The 21,783-nt window shown below is 36.9% G+C and overlaps 1 protein-coding gene across 1 annotated transcript; it reads right to left on the reverse strand.

Annotated features, from left to right (window-relative positions):
- Positions 1 to 18,279: 18,279 nt before the first annotated feature.
- On the reverse strand, positions 18,280 to 19,113 carry LOC113359465. Its single transcript, XM_026603090.1, has 2 exons — positions 19,013 to 19,113; positions 18,280 to 18,835 (listed from the first exon to the last, which is right to left on the reverse strand). The coding sequence occupies exons 1-2, from the start codon at positions 19,111 to 19,113 to the stop codon at positions 18,280 to 18,282; spliced, it is 657 nt and encodes a 218-aa protein (XP_026458875.1).
- Positions 19,114 to 21,783: the final 2,670 nt, after the last annotated feature.

Below are 21,783 nucleotides of genomic sequence, written 5' to 3' on the forward strand. Positions count from 1 at the left end.
CATCTTCGTCTCATCGTTTGTGATTCCACAGTATCTTGTTTCGCTACCATACGATTAAGATTATTGTGAGGTGATTGATAATACTAGGCTGTTCTTTGGGAATATAAGTCCGGTGTATCAATCGGTTCCTGTGCACCTTGATTTATCAAAAGGCGGAACAAAACTCGTAGGTATTTCTGTGGGAGACAGATTTATCTATTCCAATAGACTTTTCTGTGTGAGACAGATTTGTTTATCAAGTCTTCGACTTTGGGGCGTATCAACTCTTGGTTGTGGGTGATATCATCTAAGGGAATCAAGTGCGTAGAATCCTGCTGGGGTTCAGAGACGTAAGGAGCGCAACTGTACCTTGATCAGTGTGAGATTGATTAAGGCTCAACTAAATTCCAGTCTGAAGTTCATTGGTAGCAGGCTAATGTCTGTAGCGGCTTAATACAATGTGGTGTTCAAAGCTGGACTATGTCCCGGGGTTTTTCTGCATTTGCGGTTTCCTCGTTAACAAAATTCTGGTGTCTGTGTTATTTCTTTACCGCATTATATTTTGTTATATAATAGAAATATCACAGGTTGTGCGTTAAGATCAATTAGATAATCCAACCTTTGGTTGTTGATATAAATTGATTGACACTTGAACATTGGTCTTTGGTACCGTTCAAATTATTTCTCTTATTTCAATCGGGCTCGCAAATTCCTACTTGCTGATTACAGATTGAATTGAGAAATTGAGATATAAACTCTTTGATATACTTTTCTCTAGATTGAGTCTGACTGTCTAGTTGATTCTCTTGAAAGTATATTGGAGTTTGTCTTACTCAGATTGTCGAACGAAATATTGGGTGTGGTTGTTAGACCCCCGCTTTTTCATTAGGCTTCATTAAAACCGATGCGACTCAGATTTTTTCAAAAGAATTTAATAATGTTACTTCAAAAACCGTTGGCTCATGTATATTTTGCGGTGCGTTCAATAATTACCAAAATACATGTAAGCTCTTCAAGAAGAAATTAAAGGTTATTAGTACTCTTAACAAGAAAGCTAAAAAACTTTTTTCTAACCCTATGAGTCTTAAAAAAAACAAGATGTTCCATTATGAACAGTATTGTTAGTATGGGAGTTTTTGCTTTAAAGTCAACATCATCCTTTCGATGGTTTTTTGACATTAGATGTAGCCGACATATGGCATTTGACCTTTCGTGGTTCGTGAATTCGAGCGACTTTAATGGGGGATCTGTAACATTCGGGAGTTGTTGCTATATTAGCAAAAAGGGAACGATCAAGCTTCCTGGTGTGCCCGAAATTCATGATGTAGTTTATGTCAAAGGTATTACTGCAAATCTTCTCTCTGTTAGTCAAATTTGTGACAAAGACCTTAAAGTTATCTTCAGTGCTGAATGATGTGACATTGAAGATAAGTATAGAAAAGTAATTGTTCGGGGAATACGTGGCAAAAAATAATTGTTATCTTTTGGATACTCAGTCTAATCTTTGTTGCAATCTGACAAAGGTGGAATCTATGCATCTTTGGTATGAGCGTTTTGGTCACATCAATTTCTTTCTTCTTGGAAAAATCATTAACAAAGAACTTGTCAGAGGTGTCCCCAAAATTAATGCGAAGATCGATGGTATTTTTGGAGCTTGTCAAAAAGGTAAACAAATAAGAGTTTCACAAAAATCATCTCGAGAAATTACCACTTAAGCTCCACTTGATTTAATTCATATGGATCTCTTTGGACCCATTCAACAATCTACTGTTGGACGGAATAAATATGCTTTGTTAATGGTTGATGATTACACCAGATTTACTTGGGTGGCATTCTTGGCACATAATAATGAGATCCTAAGTGAATTCAAGATTACTGTTAATAGTATCTAGAATGAACAACGTCGTAAGCTAAATAAAATTAGGAGCGACCGGGAACAAGGATACTAAAGTGTTCGAATTATGTGACCAACTGGGTCTAATTCAACAATATTCACCACCTATAACTCCACAAGCTAATGGATTTGCAGAAAGGAAGAATAGAAGTATATAGGAAATATCCAAGGTAATGCTCCACAACAAAAAAAAACTTACCTCTAAAATTTTGGGGAGAAATTGTTTTTGACTCATGTTATGATGGAATCGGCATATATCATCATTGACGATTTGAAAGATATTGGTCATGATGACTCTCCTGCTGAGTTACCTCCTTTGGAAACAAATAGAAATTCAAAGAATTTCCAGAATCAATAGAATTTATACCAATAGTTACCGATCCTGATGTCTATGGTGACGAGGAGAAAATCCCTAATCAGGGTATTCCAGTTGAACGTGCCACTCCACGACACTTGTGGGATCAAAGGATTCATGATCCTGACAATATTATTGGAGGTACGAAATCCAATGTTAAGACGAGGAATCAACTTCAAAATATTTGGAATTTTTGGATGTTATCTCTCGCAAGTGGAACCCAGAAATGTTTTTGAATATCAATATTCTGCAGAGCACGTGTCACAGTTTCAGTGGTCGCGTACAAGATAACTGTGTATCCCTCGCTATACAGAGGAACCTGAGTAGAAGAAGACACCTTCGCAGATCTACTTTATCTTATCCCAAGAAGGGATACTCGACGGCTAAGATAGAAAAGTAGAACCTAGTCTAGAGAGAGGAAGTTGGCGAAGGGGCAGAGGTAGATGACATATCCAATAAGCATTAAATGCGCAAATCTCTTATCTACACGCTTAACCAAAGTACGTGGAAAGATATGAGGTGGCAGAGTCTGAATGGCGAAGGCTAGCGGTGAACGAAGGTACAATCTGTACTGAGGCTGGGAAGTTCTCGAAGGAACGTGGGTCAGCTGAGGTGGCAGAGTCTGACTGGAGAAAGCATGAGGTGAACGAAGGTACCATTTGTATGGAAGGTATATCAGGGGACAATGGACCCGAAGACAGCGAAGATACATCTGGAGCAGAAGGGGCTATAAATACCAAGCTTCACCAACAAACAAAAGGCATTGAATATCTAGGAGAAGAAGATCTAGTCTTAAGCTTATACCTCTTTAATGTTTAGAACTTAAGTATTAACTTCAACTTGAGTTCTCTCTATTACTTTTGGAAGCATTTAAGATCTTTGTAACCACCACAACTTAATACAATCAATCATTCGTTACCCCGTGGACATAGACAAAAGTCGAACCACGTAATCTCTTGTGTCTCATGATAACTTAGTAGCATTTACATTATATTGGTGTTCTTCGTTATTATTGTGATCTTGAATACCTTTTATAACTCAGTATTACCAGTTCGAAAGGGGTATCAATAATTTATAGTATTCGATCCTCTGAGTTGTATACATTACATAGACTATGGGAAAATTAGTAGTCACAATGTTGATGAAGCTCTTAATGATCCCTTTTGGGTGAATACTATGCATGAAGAGATAAATCAGTTTAAAACACAAGATGTATGGGAAATTGTACCTTGTCCCTCTAATATCAATATTGTCGGTACAAAATGGATATATAAGAACAAGGCAAATGAATTCGGTACAGTGGTCTGAAACAAGGCAAGACTTGTCGCTCAAGGATATTCACAGATTGAAGGAATCGACTTTGACGAAACTTTGCTCCTGCTGCACGCCTTGATTCCATACGACTGCTATTAGATCATGCTTGTTTTCTCAAGATTAAGCCATTTCAAATGGACGTGAAATATGCATTCTTAAATGGGTGCCTAAAGGAAGAAGTATATGTTGCGCAACCTAAAGGTTTTGAAAGTCCACAACATCCCAATCATATTTTTAAGCTCAAGAAGGAATTACGCGGATTAAAACAAGCACATCGAGCATGGTATGAAAGGCTTACTACATCTCTTCTTAGAAAAGGGTTCTCAAGAGGAGGAGCAGATAAGACTCTATTTACCAAGTGGAATGAAAATGATGTCCTTATTGCTCAAATATATGTGGAAGACATAATCTATGGATCTACATCCGAGAAACTTTCCAAAGAATTTTAAACTTCTCTTGGTGAGGAATTCGAAATGAGCAATATTGGAGAATTAAGATTCTTTTTTGGGTCTAAAAATTCAACAACATAAGGACGGGATTTACAGTTCTCAAGAAAAATATACAAAGGATCTTGTTAAAAGATTTGGTCTTGAGGAAAGTACTCCTAAGCTAACTCACATGCCCACTAGTAGGAAGATGCATAAAGATGAGAAAGGTGTTGATGTTGATTAGAAATCATACTGATCCATCATTGGATGTCTTCTATATCTAACTACTACAAGACCAGATATCGCTTTTAGCGTTGGTTGTTGTGCTAGATTTCAAGCTAAACCAAAAAAAATCTCATCTTGCAACTGCCAAAAGGATCATATGATATATACAACATACTATCGGTTATGGTCTCTCTGATAATTTTGATACTAACACTGATCTTACAACATACTCTGATGCATATTGGGCAGGTTGTGTAGAAAATAGGGAAAGCACATTAGGAGGATTCTACTACATTGGATTCAACTTTGTTGCTTGGCATAACAAGAAAAAAAATTCACAATCTCTATCAACATGCGAAGCCGAATACATTGTTGCAGGTTCGTGTTGTACTTAATTGTTATGGATGAAAAAAATGCTTACCGATTATGGATAGTGTAACAATGAAAATCTTTTGTGATAACTCAAGTGCGATTCGAATTACTGAGAATCTCGTTGAGCACTCAAGAACAAAGCACATTGACATAAGATACCACTTTATTAGAGATCTCTATGAAAATGGTATTGTCAACATACAGTTTGTGCAATCAGAATAACAATTAGCTGATATTCTCACCAAGCCTATAGACACCGCACCGTTTCAACACCTTCGGAAGTCTGTTGGTGTTGTTTTGGTCCATTAAATCAAGATCTCCGCATTTCCCCTAAATTAATTCATATCTTTTGGGCAATAAAACTTCAGTTCCAGGTAAAGGAATTGTTGTTATCTTGTTAGAAATCATTCTTTAAGGTAAGGTCACTCATGTTGTTCTCTTGGGAATGACATCAAATGGGGAGAGTTTTTAAATGAACTTGTGCTTAATTTTTATATCTTTGTGGGGAGAGTGGATGTGGAATTCAAAAGGGGATGCTTATATCTTAAATCTCTTATATGTGCGCTAAGTATTTTATACTCTGTGATATCGTCTAAATAAAAGTTGATATGTATTACATTTAAGTCTTGAAATGTCTTTTGATTGAATTCATTATGATCCCATAGTTTTCGTACCTTTGCCAATTTATATTGAAAAAAAAGAGGGGATTTGTAGCGCCCCTTTTTCCCAAAACAGTAATTATGACTCTAAAATTTAAAACTAACTCAAACTGAGCTCTAATTTCCAAAGCAAGCCAAGGACATAAACTAGGCTTTTTCATATTATACAACACTAACTAATTTACAAGTGTTTTGTTTGATATCATACAAATATATACAACCAGGAGTTAAGAGTTTTACTTACAATCAAAAGACTCAAAAAAAAAGAAACACCTTCAGAAAGTTCCAAGACGGCACAGTACTACTGAGACCAGCAATGGTCTCTCAAGGACATAAATTACAACCTAATCGACCCAAGTGCTAAGTTCTTCTTCGGCCGAATCAACACCACTTGCATCGAGGCTACCTGTCACTAAAAGAGGTGGAAGAGTGAGCTAAACAAGCCCAATGGATACTTAGACTCCTAAAATATAATCATCAAAGTTGAATTTAAAAGAATGCAAATTTTCCTTAAATGATAGTATCACATTTAGTTCAGAGAAAATAAACAAATACGAACTCTAAAATTTAAAAGAGAATCCGCACACACAAAACAATCAAGTATATGGATACAAAACTCCTCCTTCAAACAATGTATAATATGGTGTCAACCAGTTCCACACCTAGATAGTAATATTGTGGTGTATCGTCCTAGCCATTGCATAAAAGCTGAAAAGAACGTAGTTATAAATTAAGGAGCATGTCCTATATACCACAGATGGAAATTCTTATTTCCCATACAATCACAAGAAAAGCAAGTACATGTCAGGTCATTTCCAAGTGATGGAAAAGACTTGAATAATCTACTGAGTTATCAGAAATCAACTCCAACAATGCATGAGTTTATATAAGAGCATAAACATAAATTTTTTTGAAAAGCCATCAATGATTAGAAAAGAGAAGTGTAAGTTCCCACCTCAACTCACAACTCAAACCTTAATCTCCGCAGCCCGCCTATCGAATCCGAAGACACCTTAATGACACACAAGTTAATGTTAGAGAAAACAGAACAACCTTGTTGAAACTGATTTATATGACATAACAGACTGACCATAACGTAAACCTTGTAAACAACACGAGGGTCTAAGTTTCGGGGTGCATAAAACACTCATCATTAGTCCAAATTTAACATCCAATAGCTATTTATAAAGATAACATCCTCCTCTACAACTTTCGTTAAGACTTCAAGAACTAAAACAATCTCTATCATACCTATAAAGGTCTATGAAGATGCCTACTTATCGCAGTTATAAGAAAATTCCAGATTTCATAATGAATACTAAGAATTATCCCAACTTAATGAATTCAACTCCAATTCAAGCAACCTAAATCTCTAAAAATAGGTAGTTCGATGTATTATAATCCATGCGTAAGAACTAAGGCTAACTCAAGTTGCAAGTGACAACTTTTCTTAAAAGTAGAACTTCCGAGATTGTGAAAAGCAAGACACACAAGCTGGCATAATCAAACATATAATTATATCAGTAACAATTAATACCACGCTGAAATTGTTGTTCACAAACACCTAAAACTTATCAGTATAAGTTCTAGGCTAGATCAAGTTGCATAAACGCCAATCTCACTGGAAATAGAACTGGCTGGTGCGTTGAGCGGCAGTGACTAAGTTAGATATATCTCGCGATATGTAGTTCACAAAGGAATATTGTGAACCAGTTCCACACCTAGATAATATGGTGTCAACCAGTTCCACACCTAGATAGTAATATTGTGGTGTATCGTCCTAGCCATTGCATAAAAGCTGAAAAGAACGTAGTTATAAATTAAGGAGCATGTCCTATATACCACAGATGAAAATTCTTATTTCCCATACAATCACAAGAAAAGCAAGTACATGTCAGGTCATTTCCAAGTGATGGAAAAGACTTGAATAATCTACTGAGTTATCAGAAATCAACTCCAACAATGCATGAGTTTATATAAGAGCATAAACATAAATTTTTTTGAAAAGCCATCAATGATTAGAAAAGAGAAGTGTAAGTTCCCACCTCAACTCACAACTCAAACCTTAATCTCCGCAGCCCGCCTATCGAATCCGAAGACACCTTAATGACACACAAGTTAATGTTAGAGAAAACAGAACAACCTTGTTGAAACTGATTTATATGACATAACAGACTGACCATAACGTAAACCTTGTAAACAACACGAGGGTCTAAGTTTCGGGGTGCATAAAACACTCATCATTAGTCCAAATTTAACATCCAATAGCTATTTATAAAGATAACATCCTCCTCTACAACTTTCGTTAAGACTTCAAGAACTAAAACAATCTCTATCATACCTATAAAGGTCTATGAAGATGCCTACTTATCGCAGTTATAAGAAAATTCCAGATTTCATAATGAATACTAAGAATTATCCCAACTTAATGAATTCAACTCCAATTCAAGCAACCTAAATCTCTAAAAATAGGTAGTTCGATGTATTATAATCCATGCGTAAGAACTAAGGCTAACTCAAGTTGCAAGTGACAACTTTTCTTAAAAGTAGAACTTCCGAGATTGTGAAAAGCAAGACACACAAGCTGGCATAATCAAACATATAATTATATCAGTAACAATTAATACCACGCTGAAATTGTTGTTCACAAACACCTAAAACTTATCAGTATAAGTTCTAGGCTAGATCAAGTTGCATAAACGCCAATCTCACTGGAAATAGAACTGGCTGGTGCGTTGAGCGGCAGTGACTAAGTTAGATATATCTCGCGATATGTAGTTCACAAAGGAATACTTGGTATCACAATATAATGTCTTTCAGAGAACTAAATTTCATGCGGAGAAATCTCATTTCAATTCATTACCTAAAGTGCCCTAAAATCGAGCCGAAATGTCACAGGACAACACATAAATTTCTGAGATGATGTGATCAGTTTCAATACAGGTAATTTTCTTAAGAAACCTGGCGCTTACTTATAAGGTCACACATATCTAATTCTAAGTCCTAACAGAGTTCAACCCCTATCATGAATCAGTAGATAGAATAACACATATCAAACCTTGGCATATCCATCAACACCATGAAAAAAATATGAAATAAATATTCATTTCAATCAGCTAACTTCCATGTAGAACCTAGGTTTGCAGTGACTCATACTCATGTCTCAATATCCAGTCGAGTTCCAAGCCATCCTAATTCAGCAATCATGAAAACTAATATTCAATTTCAATTGATACCCCTAAATCTATTCATTCAGAGATTGATAACATTAGAGAGTGATAGGTTTGGTAGAATAATGTGGAACAAGGTAAAAGAAAGCAATACTAGATTGCTATAAGCAAGAAGAGAAGAGAATTCAAGCAAGAAGAGAAAGATAAGTTTTGTGTTTAATAATTTGATTGAGTAATAGATAGCTCTTACAAGACTTAATCTAGCCTTTATATAGGCTTGAAGAATAACTAAACTAGGAAACAGAAAACTAAAAGGAAATCTAAAAGAATCCTAAAAATAAGAAAGACTGAAACTAGGAAACCATGGAAGCCAAACCTCTAAGCGGAATCTTCTGGAATTGTAGTATGCCCTGCATCAGTCCCCCCTTCTAGAGTAAAGCTCGTCCTCGAGTTGTCCAAACAAACCAGAAGTTCATTGTCACCATGAAACGTAAAAATCTCTTGAACATTAAATGTGTTGGAGATATTCCAATCATTTGGTAGATCAATAACATAAGCATTATCATTGATCTTCTTTAAAACCTTGAAAGGACCATATTTCTTCATCTTGGTTTTGTTATAAGTACCCACTGGAAATCTCTCTTTTCTTAGATGTATCATCACGAGCTCCCCTTCCTTGAAGGTTTTAAACCTCTTGTGTTTATCAGCATCCTCTTTATATTTAGAATTGGACTTCTCCAGTTTAGATTTTACTTCATTATGTAATTCAGTTGCTTTGTCTACAAAAGAGTCGGCTGCAGTGTTTGTACTCTGTGTGGTGGGTAAGGCTACCAAATCAAGAGTATGATTAGGTACTTTAGAGTACACAATCTCAAATGGAGTTTTCCCAGTAGAACGATTCACAGAAGTGTTGAAAGCGAATTCCATATGTGGCAATAACACATCCCACTGCTTACTATTATCCAGGCACTTAGCTCTAATCAAATTCCCAAGTGATCTATTAACAACCTCAGTCTGTCCATCAGTTTGCGGATGTGAAGTTGTGCTGAATTGTAGAACTGTGCCTAAGCGCATCCATAAACTTTTCCAGAAATAACTCAAAAATTTGGTATCTCTGTCAGAAGTGATAGACTTTGGAACCCCATGCAATCTTACTACTTCTTTAAAGAACAAAGAAGCAACATTAGAAGCGTCAGTTGATTTCTTACAAGCCACGAAGTGAGCCATTTTAGAGTAACGATCAACTACGACCATAACAGAATCATTACCTCTAGCAGTACGAGGTAAACCAAGTATAAAATCCATACTTATATCAACCCAAGGTGCATCAGGAACTGGTAAAGGAGTATACAACCCGGTATTTTGAATTGTACCCTTTGCTCTCTGACAGACCATGCATTTTTGTACGAACTTTTGTACATCACGTTTCAAAGATGGCCAGAAATATCTTTCTTCAATCAGGGCAATGGTTTTATCTCTCCCAAAATGACCACCAAGACCACTGCCATGTAATTCTCGCATAAGATGTAAACGTAAAGACCCTTGAGGAATACATAATCGATTCCCTTTAAAAAGAAAACCTTCTTGTATAAGAAAATCATCAACCCCATGAGTTTGAGAACTGCATTGATCCCATAGTTTGCCAAAATCTTCATCTTCTGGATAAATGTCTTTGATATAGTCAAATGCATAACTCTCATTACGAATTGTAGTTAATAGATGACTTCTTCTACTTAAGGCATCAGCAACTTGATTCAATTTGCCACTTTTATGTCTCACGGAGAAAGTGTATTTGTTGAGTGTGGAAAGCCATCGATCATGCATTCTGTTAACTTTAGCAGAAGTATTCAAAAACTTCAAAGCATGGTTGTCAGTGTTGACAACAAATTCCCTATGTATAAGATAAGTATGCCACTGCTTAAGAGATTGAACAAGAGCCAATAACTCTAATTCATATGTAGACCATTTCTTTTGTGCATCTGAATTCTTCTCACTGTAATATGCAATTGGATGACCCTCCTGTGATAATACTGCACCAATACCAACAACAGATGCATCACAATCTATTTCAAAAGGCTTGTTGAAATTCGGAAGTGCAAGAATTGGTGCCGTACAAAGCTTTTCTTTAAGAAGAATAAAGCTTTTATCCATTGCTTCCGTCCACTCAAACTTCTCCTTCTTGAGACAGTCAGTCAAAGGTGCAGAAATAGAGCTAAAGTTCTTCACAAATCTTCGATAGAAAGAAGCCAAACCATGAAAACTACGAACATCACGAATAGAAGTAGGAACTGGCCAATCTTCAATTGCTTGAACTTTAGAAGGATCGACATGAATACCATCAGTAGAAATCACATATCCCAAAAATGTTACTGAAGAAGCCATGAAGGTACACTTCTTCAAATTAACATATAAAGAGTTGTCAGCAAGAACTTGAAACACTTGTGAAAGATGTTGGAGGTGTTCTGGCTCACTGCGACTAAAAATTAGTATGTCATCAAAATAGACAATAACAAATTTACTGAGAAAGGGTTGGAGAACCTGATTCATAGTCGCATAAAAGTACTAGGTGCATTAGATAACCCAAATGGCATGACCAGCCATTCATATAAACCTTCACGTGTCTTGAATGTTGTTTTCCACTCATCTCCACCTCGAATGCGTATTTGGTGGTAACCACTGCGTAAATCCAACTTAGTAAAAATAATAGAGCCCGACAGTAAATCATCTTCAATCAATACGCGGGATCGGAAATCTATAAGGAATGGTGATGCGATTTAATGCTCTGCAATCGATACACATCCTCCATCCATTGTCTTTTTTACTAACCAAGAAGGCAGGACTGGCACAAGGACTGTTGCTAGGTCGTATCAAACCCTTTGTAAGCAAATCATTTACCTGTCCCTGTAATATCTCATGCTCAGCAGGACTCAAGCGATAGTGTGCTTGGTTTGGTAAAGAGGCTCCAGGAATAAAATCGATGCAGTGTTGAATATTCCGTAAAGGAGGTAATGCAGTTGGTAGTTCATCTGGAAATAAAACATTATATTGAAATAATAAGGGCTTCACCTTTGCAGGCAACTCAATCATAGGCTTAGAATCTTCATGGGAATGTAAAGAATGTTGTGGGTGCAAAGAACGAATAACAGTGGCTACGACAGCATCAGTCTGCGCACAAGAGTTTGAAGTGGAATTGGATGGACTAAGAACCTTGGTTTTCCCATTATGAACAAAAGTGTAAGTATTCTCGAATCCATTGTGAACCGCGTGAAGATCGTATTGCCAAGGTCTGCCAAGAAGAAGATGGGTTGCCGTCATATTAATGACATCACATAGAACTGTGTCTTCATAACCCTCAAAAGAGAATGACACATAACACTGAAGAGTAATCTTCTGTGTGCTAGAGGCATTAACCCATCCTACAGTGTAAGGTTCTGGATGAGAAGTTACTGGTAGTTCAAGCTTCTTAACTACGTGATCAGCAATATAATTATCCACACTGCCACTATCAATTATCATCTTGCAGATTTTACCCCCAATATAACATCTTGATTTAAAAATAATGTGTCTCTGAGACTTGCATTGTTGAGTAAGAAATAATGGACGAATCATCCCAACAAACTCGTCGTCATCACCAGGTGAGTCTTCATCTTCGAACTCATTAAGCGCACCAGTGACTTCATTAATGAACTGAGGTTCACCAATCAAAGCATTGAATTTCCGACAATCACTAGAAGTGTGCCCCGATTGCTGACATTTATTGCACTTATCTCCACAAAATTTTGTATAAGCATTATTAGCTCGTTGTTGCGGTGGAAATTGTTGTTGCCTGTTATGAAACCGATTCCCTGTAGTAGGAGGAGTTGGTTGCATAGAGTGAGACTGCTGACCCGGCTGAAGATCAACTGGATTGGCTAAGATAGGTGTAGCCAGAGGTGGAGTATAAGGAACAATATGGCTAGGTTGTCGATGTGAATGGCTAACATCATCATAAGGAGGCCTGGGAATATTCAAAACAGTATCTGGAGAAAAGTTTTGAGATGAATTGGTACCCCTGTAAGTATTTTGATAACGCCCTTGTCTGGATGGATAAATCCTAGAAGAACGAATAAGACGATTTTCTATCTTAATAGCTTGCTGCACAGCTTCGACCATAGTAAAAACTGAATGATTCATACCATTTTGTATCAATCTATTCAGTCCCTCAATGAATCTTGTAACTAACTGTTCTTCATATTCTTTGAGTTGATTTCGTGCGACCAAATTATAAAAATCTGACACATATTCTTAAACAGTTCGTGCCCCCTGCTGAATGTTTTGTAATTTGATGAAAAGTTGCTGCATAAAGTCTCTAGGTAAGAACTTATCCCTGATCAAAGTTTTCATACATTTCCAAGTACGTATTTTCGGTTTGTTAGCGTTTCTACGATCATCACAGATCTTATCCCACCAAGCTGCAGCTCCTCCTTTGAGTTTGTATGTCACAAGTTTAACCTTAGAATCTTCAGGGACCTCCATGAATTCGAAAAAAGATTCTACCTCAAAGAACCAATCAGTTAGTTCTTCAATACGAAAATTTCCAGAGAAGTTGGGAAATTCAGCTTTTAGTTTATATTCTGGTAAAGAACTGTAAGGGTCGTGACCAGTCTTTAAACGTCGTTCTTCAATCCAATTCTTCTCTAGATCGTTCTCACGTTCATCTTCATCATCACTGTCAAGTGCAGGAGAAACTATCTTCTTCTTTGAATGACCTATGAAACCTTCATACGGTTTCTTAATGTTTAAAGTACGCAATACATCTTCAGGTACTTCATCATTTTGTAAAAACTGAAGTATATCTTCTTTAGTTTTTCCTTCTAAGTCTACAAGCTCAGGCATATCCAAATCTATATTTATGTGTTTTGCAACCTTCAAAAGTTGATTCTGCATGGTTTCAAGCTTGGTATCTCTTAACCCTAATTTGTCCTCCATGGATTTCTCAAGAGCTTCAGTAATGTTTTTTGCCAAAATCTTGGTATGAGATTTGATGAGAGCTTCGATTGCTGCTAGAGTAACTGGTTGAGCAGTCATTTTTTTTTTTGTGTACGAAAATGAACTAAAAAAGGACTGAAAGGTGTTGCGGAAGCGATGTAAAGGATCAAGTTATAGGATGAAAACCTAAAACTAAGCGGTTGATACCAACTAATGTGGAACAAGGTAAAAGAAAGCAATACTAGATTGTTATAAGCAAGAAGAGAAGAGAATTCAAGCAAGAAGAGAAAGATAAGTTTTGTGTTTAATAATTTGATTGAGTAATAGATAGCTCTTACAAGACTTAATCTAGCCTTTATATAGGCTTGAAGAATAACTAAACTAGGAAACAACAGAAAACTAAAAGGAAATCTAAAAGAATCCTAAAAATAAGAAAGACTGAAACTAGGAAACCATGGAAGCCAAACCTCTAAGCGGAATCTTCTGGAATTGTAGTATGCCCTGCATCATAGAATTATACAGGTAAGTTCAAATAGTTGAACAAGAAGTAAGAGAGAGTTAAATCATACCTTCAATTTACAGTCAAGAATACCGAAATTTCCTTTTCGATTGACCTCAAGTTTCTACTGAGATTGATATTGCAAGAGTATCAAATTCATCACCTTTTTCCCTCACTGGGTTGAATACAAAAACCAAGGTTAAGGTTCACGAGTTTGGGTTTTAGCATGAACTCTTCTGGATCTAACATTGGTACAGGCGATTGAAGAAAAAGAAATTATCTCTCTGATGAAAAAGTTCAAAAGTTTGATCTTTCTTAGTTGTACTCTTTTGTTTCCAACCATATCCCCAATGAAAAGAACAAACCATTGTGTCAAGGTAGGAGTTCGCCACGTAACCAAAATCTGATGTTGACTAAGCTAAAACAATCCATATTTACACGTACACTAACACGTCACTAAGCTAAATCTGCACCCACAAACACAAGCATACCCAAACGGACATTTAACATCCTAAAAAAAAACTATTACCAAACAAGCCTAACCAACCTCAGTGTTGGTTTCTGAAAATTTTCAAGTAACAACATCACAATTATTAATAATCAAGCCTAGCTAAAACAATAAATGAAGGACAAATCACATGATCACTACAATCACCTCATCTAACAGAATTTTTCGTCCTCGAAAACAAGTTAACATACCTCAAGCGAACAACTCTGGGTATTGTGCTCGCATATCGGATTCCTTCTCCCATGTAGCTTCTTCGATATTATGATGAATCCAACGCAATTTCACTAATAGGATGATTTTGTTTCTCAAAACCTTCTCCTTACGGTCCAAAATCTCTATTGTCCCTTCCTTATATGAACCATTATCTTCTAATGGCAGAGATTGCCAATCTAAAACATGAGAGGGATCAGACTCATAACCTCGAAGCATAGACACATGAAATACATTATGAATCTGACTCATGTTTGCTGGTAGTGCGAGCATGTATGCTACCTCGCCAATCTTTTCGACAATCTGAAATGGTCCAATAAACCTTGGTGCGAGTTTTCCTTTCAGTCCAAATCTAGTAATGCCCTTCCTTGGTGATACTCGTAGCAGTACATATTTCCCAACTTCAAACTGTAGTGGACGTCGTCTATGGTCTGCATAACTTTTATGTCTACTCTGAGCTGCCCGAAGACGTTCTTTAATGATTATAATATTCTCTGCGATCTCTGCAATTATTGTTGGCACAGTCAATAAACTGTCTCCAACCTCTGTCCAACAAATTGGTGATCTACACGGTCGCCCATATAACGCCTCGAACGGTGCCATACCAATACTGCATGATAACTATTGTTGTATAAAAACTCAGCTAACGGAAAATGACCCTTCCAGCTACCTTGAAACTCCAATACACATGCCCTGAGCATATCTTCAAGTATTCTAATGACCCGTTCCGACTGCCCATCTGACTGTGGACGAAAGGCTGAACTGAGAGTAACATTAGTACCAAATGCTTTATGAAGACCCTTCCACAAATCAGATGTAAATTGAGCCCCTCTGTCTGATATGATGGATAACGGAACACCATGCAACCGAACAATCTCGGAAACATACGTCTGTGCTAGCTTGTCTACCGAGTAAGTAGTCTTGACCGGTACAAAATGAGACGTCTTCATTAATCTTTCCACCACAACCCATATGGAATCCATTCCATCACTAGTTCTAGGCAACCCACTAACAAAATCCATTGTAACATGTTCCCACTTCCACTCTGGAATAGCTAAGGGTTGAAGAAGGCCCCCTGGTAACTCATTTTCAGCTTTTACCCGTTGGCATGTCAAACATTTCTTCACAAACTCAGCAATAGACTTCTTCATTCCGTGCCACCAAAAGTGTCTTCTCAGATTTCTGTACATTTTAGTGCCTCCTGGGTGAATAGTGTAATGAGAGCGATGTGCTTCATTTAATATTTCATTCCTCATCTCTAAACCTGTCTTCTTCGGCACCCATAAACGATTCCTAAAACGCAGAGTCTCATCAGAATGCAGCTTCCAGTCCTTGTTGTCTTTGTCATTAGTCGTGTCTAAATACCTGACAAAGTCTTGACTTTTTATCTGCGCCTTGGCTATCCTCTGAACCAAAGTAGATTTTACTGTCATCTGAGCTAAGAATCCTTCGCAAATACTACCATTTTCTAATTCTTGGAATGTATAATCCGCAACCTCCTCCAACAACAACCATTCATTAATCATCAGTTGTGCTAGAATCCCCTCTTTCTTACGACTAAGAGCATCAGCCACCACATTTGCCTTACCCGGATGGTACAATAAAGTAAATTCATAGTCTTTCATGTACTCTTTCCAGCGCCTCTGCCTCATGTTCAAATCCTTCTGCGAAAACAAGTATTGCAGACTTTTATGATCGGAATAAAAGTTGAATTTCTCACCATATAAATAATGTCTCCAGATCTTCAGAGAAAACACAATCGCTGCCAGCTCTAAATCATGCGAAGGGTAACTCTTATCATGAACCTTTAATTTCCTGGAAGCATAAGCGACAACCTGCCTATTCTGCATTAACACACACCCAAGTCCAACATTAGATGCATCTGTATAAACGTCATAAACTTCCCCTAAAGTTGGTACTGTTAACACCGGTGATGAAGTTAAACGGTTCTTCAATTCTTGAAAAGAAGATTCACACTCAGATGCCCACTCGAATTTGACCCCTTTCTGTGTTAATCGACTCAATGGTGATGCAATTTTGGAGAATCCCTGCACAAACCGACGATAATAACCTGCCAACCCTAAGAAACTTCGGACTTCTGAAACCGTCCTTGGTTGCTGCCAATTCAAAACACTATCAACCTTCAAATGATCTACTGCAATTCCCCCACTTGAAACAACATGACCAAGAAACTTAACTTCATTTAACCAAAACTCACATTTACTAAACTTTGCGTAAAGCTGATTTTCACGCAAGGTTTGAAGAACCTTCCGTAAGTGTATCTCATGGTATTCACGAGTCTTTGAATAAATCAAAATATCATCTGTGAACACAATCACGCATTCATTCAAATATGGCCAAAGTACCCTATGCATCAAATCTATGAATGCTGCTGGAGCGTTAGACAAACCAAAAGGCATAACAAGGTATTCATAGTTCCCTAACGCTGTCCTAAAAGCTGTTTTTGGAATGTCACCTTCCTTGATTCTCAACTGATGATACCCTGTCCTAAGGTCAATCTTAGGAAAAAAAATTGGCATCTTTCAAATCGAACAAATCATCTATCCTTGGAAGTGGATACCTATTCTTAATAGTTACTTTATTCAATTCCCGATAATCAACACACAACCTAAACGTATTATCCTTGTTTTTCACAAACAAAACAGGAGCACCCCATGGAGAAAAACTAGGTTGAATAAATCCTAAACTTAATAACTCTTCTATCTGTGACTTTAACTCTTTCTTTTCACAAGGATCCATACGGTAAGGATTTTTCGAAATTGGAGAAGTACTCGGCAGTAAATAAATGCTAAAATATATGTCTCTCTTAGGTAGTAACCCTGTCAGAACTCCCGGAAACACATCTTTAAATTCAGGTACTACAGGTATTGACTCTACTGTCACTGTATCCTCAGTGACACAAGCAAGCAAACCAAACCCATTTTCACCACCAGCCTTTTTCAGTTTCTGAAACAAACTTTGTGGCTTTATGGAACCCTCAAACACAAACGGAGATTTACCAGGCAAAAGAAATGTAATTACTTTTGAAAAAATATCCACACTAGCACGATATTTAGCTAACCAATCCATACCTAGTATGACATCAAAACCACACATTTCTAGCACTAACAAGTCTGCAGTTAATTCCTGGTCATTAACCATCATCAAGCAATTCTTGCAAACTCAGAAAGGAAAAGTTTTTCTCCCTAATGGTGTAGCTAAAGCTAAAGTTTTGTTGTTACATATCATGCCTAACTCCAATTCAGTTGTTATGCTTAGATTAATAAATGATTGAGTAGAACCGGTGTCTATCAGCACATGAACTAGATGATTAAATAACAATATCTTACCTTCAACCATTTGATCAGTCACCGAACCATCCCCTTCTACCAATGTATACAGCACTTGACTCTCTTCTGATGTTTCTTGATTAGGAGTTAATGTCGGCTCCAGCAAATACCGATCCTTGTTGAGCCAACCCGGTTGAGGGGTTCTTTGTGCAATCTTTCTTAAGATGGCCTCAATCACCGCAGGTAAAACATCTGTAAGAATTCGGACCAGAACTTGTTGGTGCAGCCGGACGTACTTGCTGGAAACTTACCCATCTCCCTTGAGGTCTAACTGTAGGTGGACGTGTATTAGGTGGTACGGATGTTGATCCCACTGACCATGGTCTTACTGGTGGTTTGAAAAAAGGTCTAATTAGGAGCTGAGAACATTGGCTGCTTCCCTGGATCTTGTCTTGCTGAAAAATGTTGTGGTCTTTCTCTAATTCGTGCTGCAAGTTGATCCTCCATCTCCTTCTCATAATCAAGGGACCGATTCAAAGCATCCTCATAAGTCATGATTCGTAAACATGAGAGTTGCTTCCGCATCTCGGGATCCAATCCCCTGATAAACTTCTTCGCATTAGCCTCATCCGTGGCTACCAACTCCGCTCCGTTATGCGACAACCTTATAAATTTATCATTATAAGAGCTAACAGACATACCACCCTTCGTCAAAAACATGAACTCATAAAATTTCCTATCTCTTGCCGCATCAGGTAGATACTTGTCCATAAACAAATCTTTAAACCTTTTCCAGGTCATTACTTCACCATTCGCTTTCATTACTGCCTTCCACCAATATCGTGTCGGTCCTCGAAATCTGTAGGTAGCCAACTTGATCCACATATCTCTATCATCGGTTACATGTTCTAAAACATATTCTGCATGTTGCAACCATTCTTCCGCCTTCTCGAGATTTGGTGGGCTGCCATTGAATTCCTATGGAGCGAGCTTTATATACTGTTGAAGTAACTGTCCAAGTTGATTTTGATTTCGTGCTGGCATAATCATATCCCCTTGGTTCGAAGTCTGACTTGTACCCCCTGAGTTGTGTCTTGGAGGAAAAATCCCAAGCCTTTCTTCCAATAACATTTGATATTGCCTCATCTTTTCCATAGACTTCATTAATATCTCCAGATTACTACTCTCAATTTGCTGACCAGATCCACCCTCTAAACTCTTATTTTCAATATTGTCTGCCATTCTCTACCACCGCAACAAGAACATAAATCTTAATATCTAAAACTTTACAAGACATATTATAAGCACACTACACACAAACAACAACAAATAACAACTACTATATTCAATATGATTTTTATTCTTGATGTCTTTTAGATTCTAGCTTTTACTAAGCACCCATATAAGATCTACTAATGGGCTCTGATACCAACAATGTAGCGCCCCTTTTTCCCAAAACAGTAATTATGACTCTAAAATTTAAAACTAACTCAAACTGAGCTCTAATTTCCAAAACAAGCCAAGGACATAAACTAGGATTTTCATATTATATAACACTAACCAATTTACAAGTGTTTTGTTTGATATCATACAAATATACAACCAGGAGTTAGAGTTTTACTTACAATCAAAATACTCAAAAAAAAAAAACACCTTCAGAAAATTACAAGACGACACAGTACTACTGAGACCAGCAATGGTCTCTCAAGGACATAAATTACGACCTAATCGACCCAAACGCTAAGTTCTTCTTCGGCCGAATCAACACCACTTGCATCGAGGCTACCTGTCACTAAAAGAGGTGGAAGAGTGAGATAAAAATCCCAATGGATACTTAGACTTCTAAAATATAATCATCAAAGTTGAATTTAAAAGAATGCAAATTTTCCTTAAACGATAGTAACACATTTAGTTCAGAGAAAATAAACAAGCAAGAACTCTAAAATTTAAAAGAGAATCCGCACACACAAAACAATCAAGTATATGGACAAAAAACTCATCCTTCAAACAATGTATAATATGGTGTCAACCAGTTCCACAGCTAGATAGTAATACTATGGTGTATCGCCCTAGCCATTGCATAAAAGCTGAAAAGAAAGTAGTTATAAATGATGGAGTGTGTCCTATATACCACAGATGGAAATTCTTATTTCCCATACAATCACAAGACAAGCAAGTACACGTCAGGTCATTTCCAAGTGATGGAAAAGACTTGAATAATCTACTGAGTTATCAGAAATCAACTCCAACAATGCATGAGTTTATATAAGAGCATAAACATAATATTTTTTGAAAAGCCATCAATGATTAGAAAAGAGAAGTGTAAGTTCCCACCTCAACTCACAACTCAAACCTTAATCTCCGCAGCCCGCCTATCGAATCCGAAGACACCTTAATGACACACAAGTTAATGTTAGAGAAAACAGAACAACCTCGCTGAAACTGATCTATATGACATAACAAACTGACCATAACGTAAACCTTGTAAACAGCACGAGGGTCTAAGTTTCGGGGTGCGTAAAACACTCATCATTAGTCCAAATTTAACATCCAATAGCTCTTTATAAAGATAGCATCCTCCTCTACAACTTTCGTTAAGACTTCAAGAACTAAAACAATCTCTATCATACCTATAAAGGTCTATGAAGATGCCTACTTATCGCAGTTATAAGAAAATTCCAGATTTCATAATAAATACTAAGAATTATCCCAACTTAATGAATTCAACTCCAATTCAAGCAACCTAAATCTCTAAAAATAGGTAGTTCGATGTATTATAATCCATGCGTAAGAACTAAGGCTAACTCAAGTTGCAAGTGACAACTTTTCTTAAAAGTAGAACTTCCGAGATTGTGAAAAGCAAGACACACAAGCTGGCATAATCAAACATATAATTATATCAGGAACAATGAATACCACGCTGAAATTGTTGTTCACAAACACCTAAAACTTATCAGTATAAGTTCTAGGCTAGATCAAGTTGCATAAACGCCAATCTCACTGGAAATAGAACTGGCTGGTGCGTTGAGCGGCAGTGACTAAGTTAGATATATCTCGCGATATGTAGTTCAAAAAGGAATACTTGGTATCACAATATAATGTCTTTCAGAGAACTAAATTTCATGCGGAGAAATCTCATTTCAATTCATTACCTAAAGTGCCCTAAAATCGAGCCGAAATGTCACAGGACAACACATAAATTTCTGAGATGATGTGATCAGTTTCAATACAGGTAATTTTCTTAAGAAACCTGGCACTTACTTATAAGGTCACACATATCTAATTCTAAGTCCTAACAGAGTTCAACCCCTATCATGAATCAGTAGATAGAATAACACATATCAAACCTTGGCATATCCATCAACACCATGAAAAAAATATGAAATAAATATTCATTTCAATCAGCTAACTTCCATGTAGAACCTAGGTTTGCAGTGACTCATACTCATGTCTCAATATCCAGTCGAGTTCCAAACCATCCTAATTCAGCAATCATGAAAACTAATATTCAATTTCAATTGATACCCCTAAATCTATTCATTCAGAGATTGATAACATTAGAGAGTGATAGGTTTGGTAGAATTATACAGGTAAGTTCAAACAGTTGAACAAGAAGTAAGAGAGAGTTAAATCATACCTTCAATTTACAGTCAAGAATACCGAAATTTCCTTTTCGATTGACCTGAAGTTTCTCCTGAGATTGATATTGCAAGAGTATCAAATTCATCACCTTTTTCCCTCACTAGGTTGAATACAAAAACCTAGGTTAAGGTTCACGAGTTTGGGTTTTCGCCTGAACTCTTCTCGATCTAACATTGGTACAGGCGATTGAAGAAAAGAAATTATCTCTCTGATGAAAAAGTTCAAAAGTTTGATCTTTCTTAGTTTTATATCCCCAATGAAAAGAACAAA

The sequence above is a fragment of the Papaver somniferum genome, chromosome 3 (assembly GCF_003573695.1).
Source record: "Papaver somniferum cultivar HN1 chromosome 3, ASM357369v1, whole genome shotgun sequence".
NCBI lineage: Eukaryota > Viridiplantae > Streptophyta > Magnoliopsida > Ranunculales > Papaveraceae > Papaver > Papaver somniferum.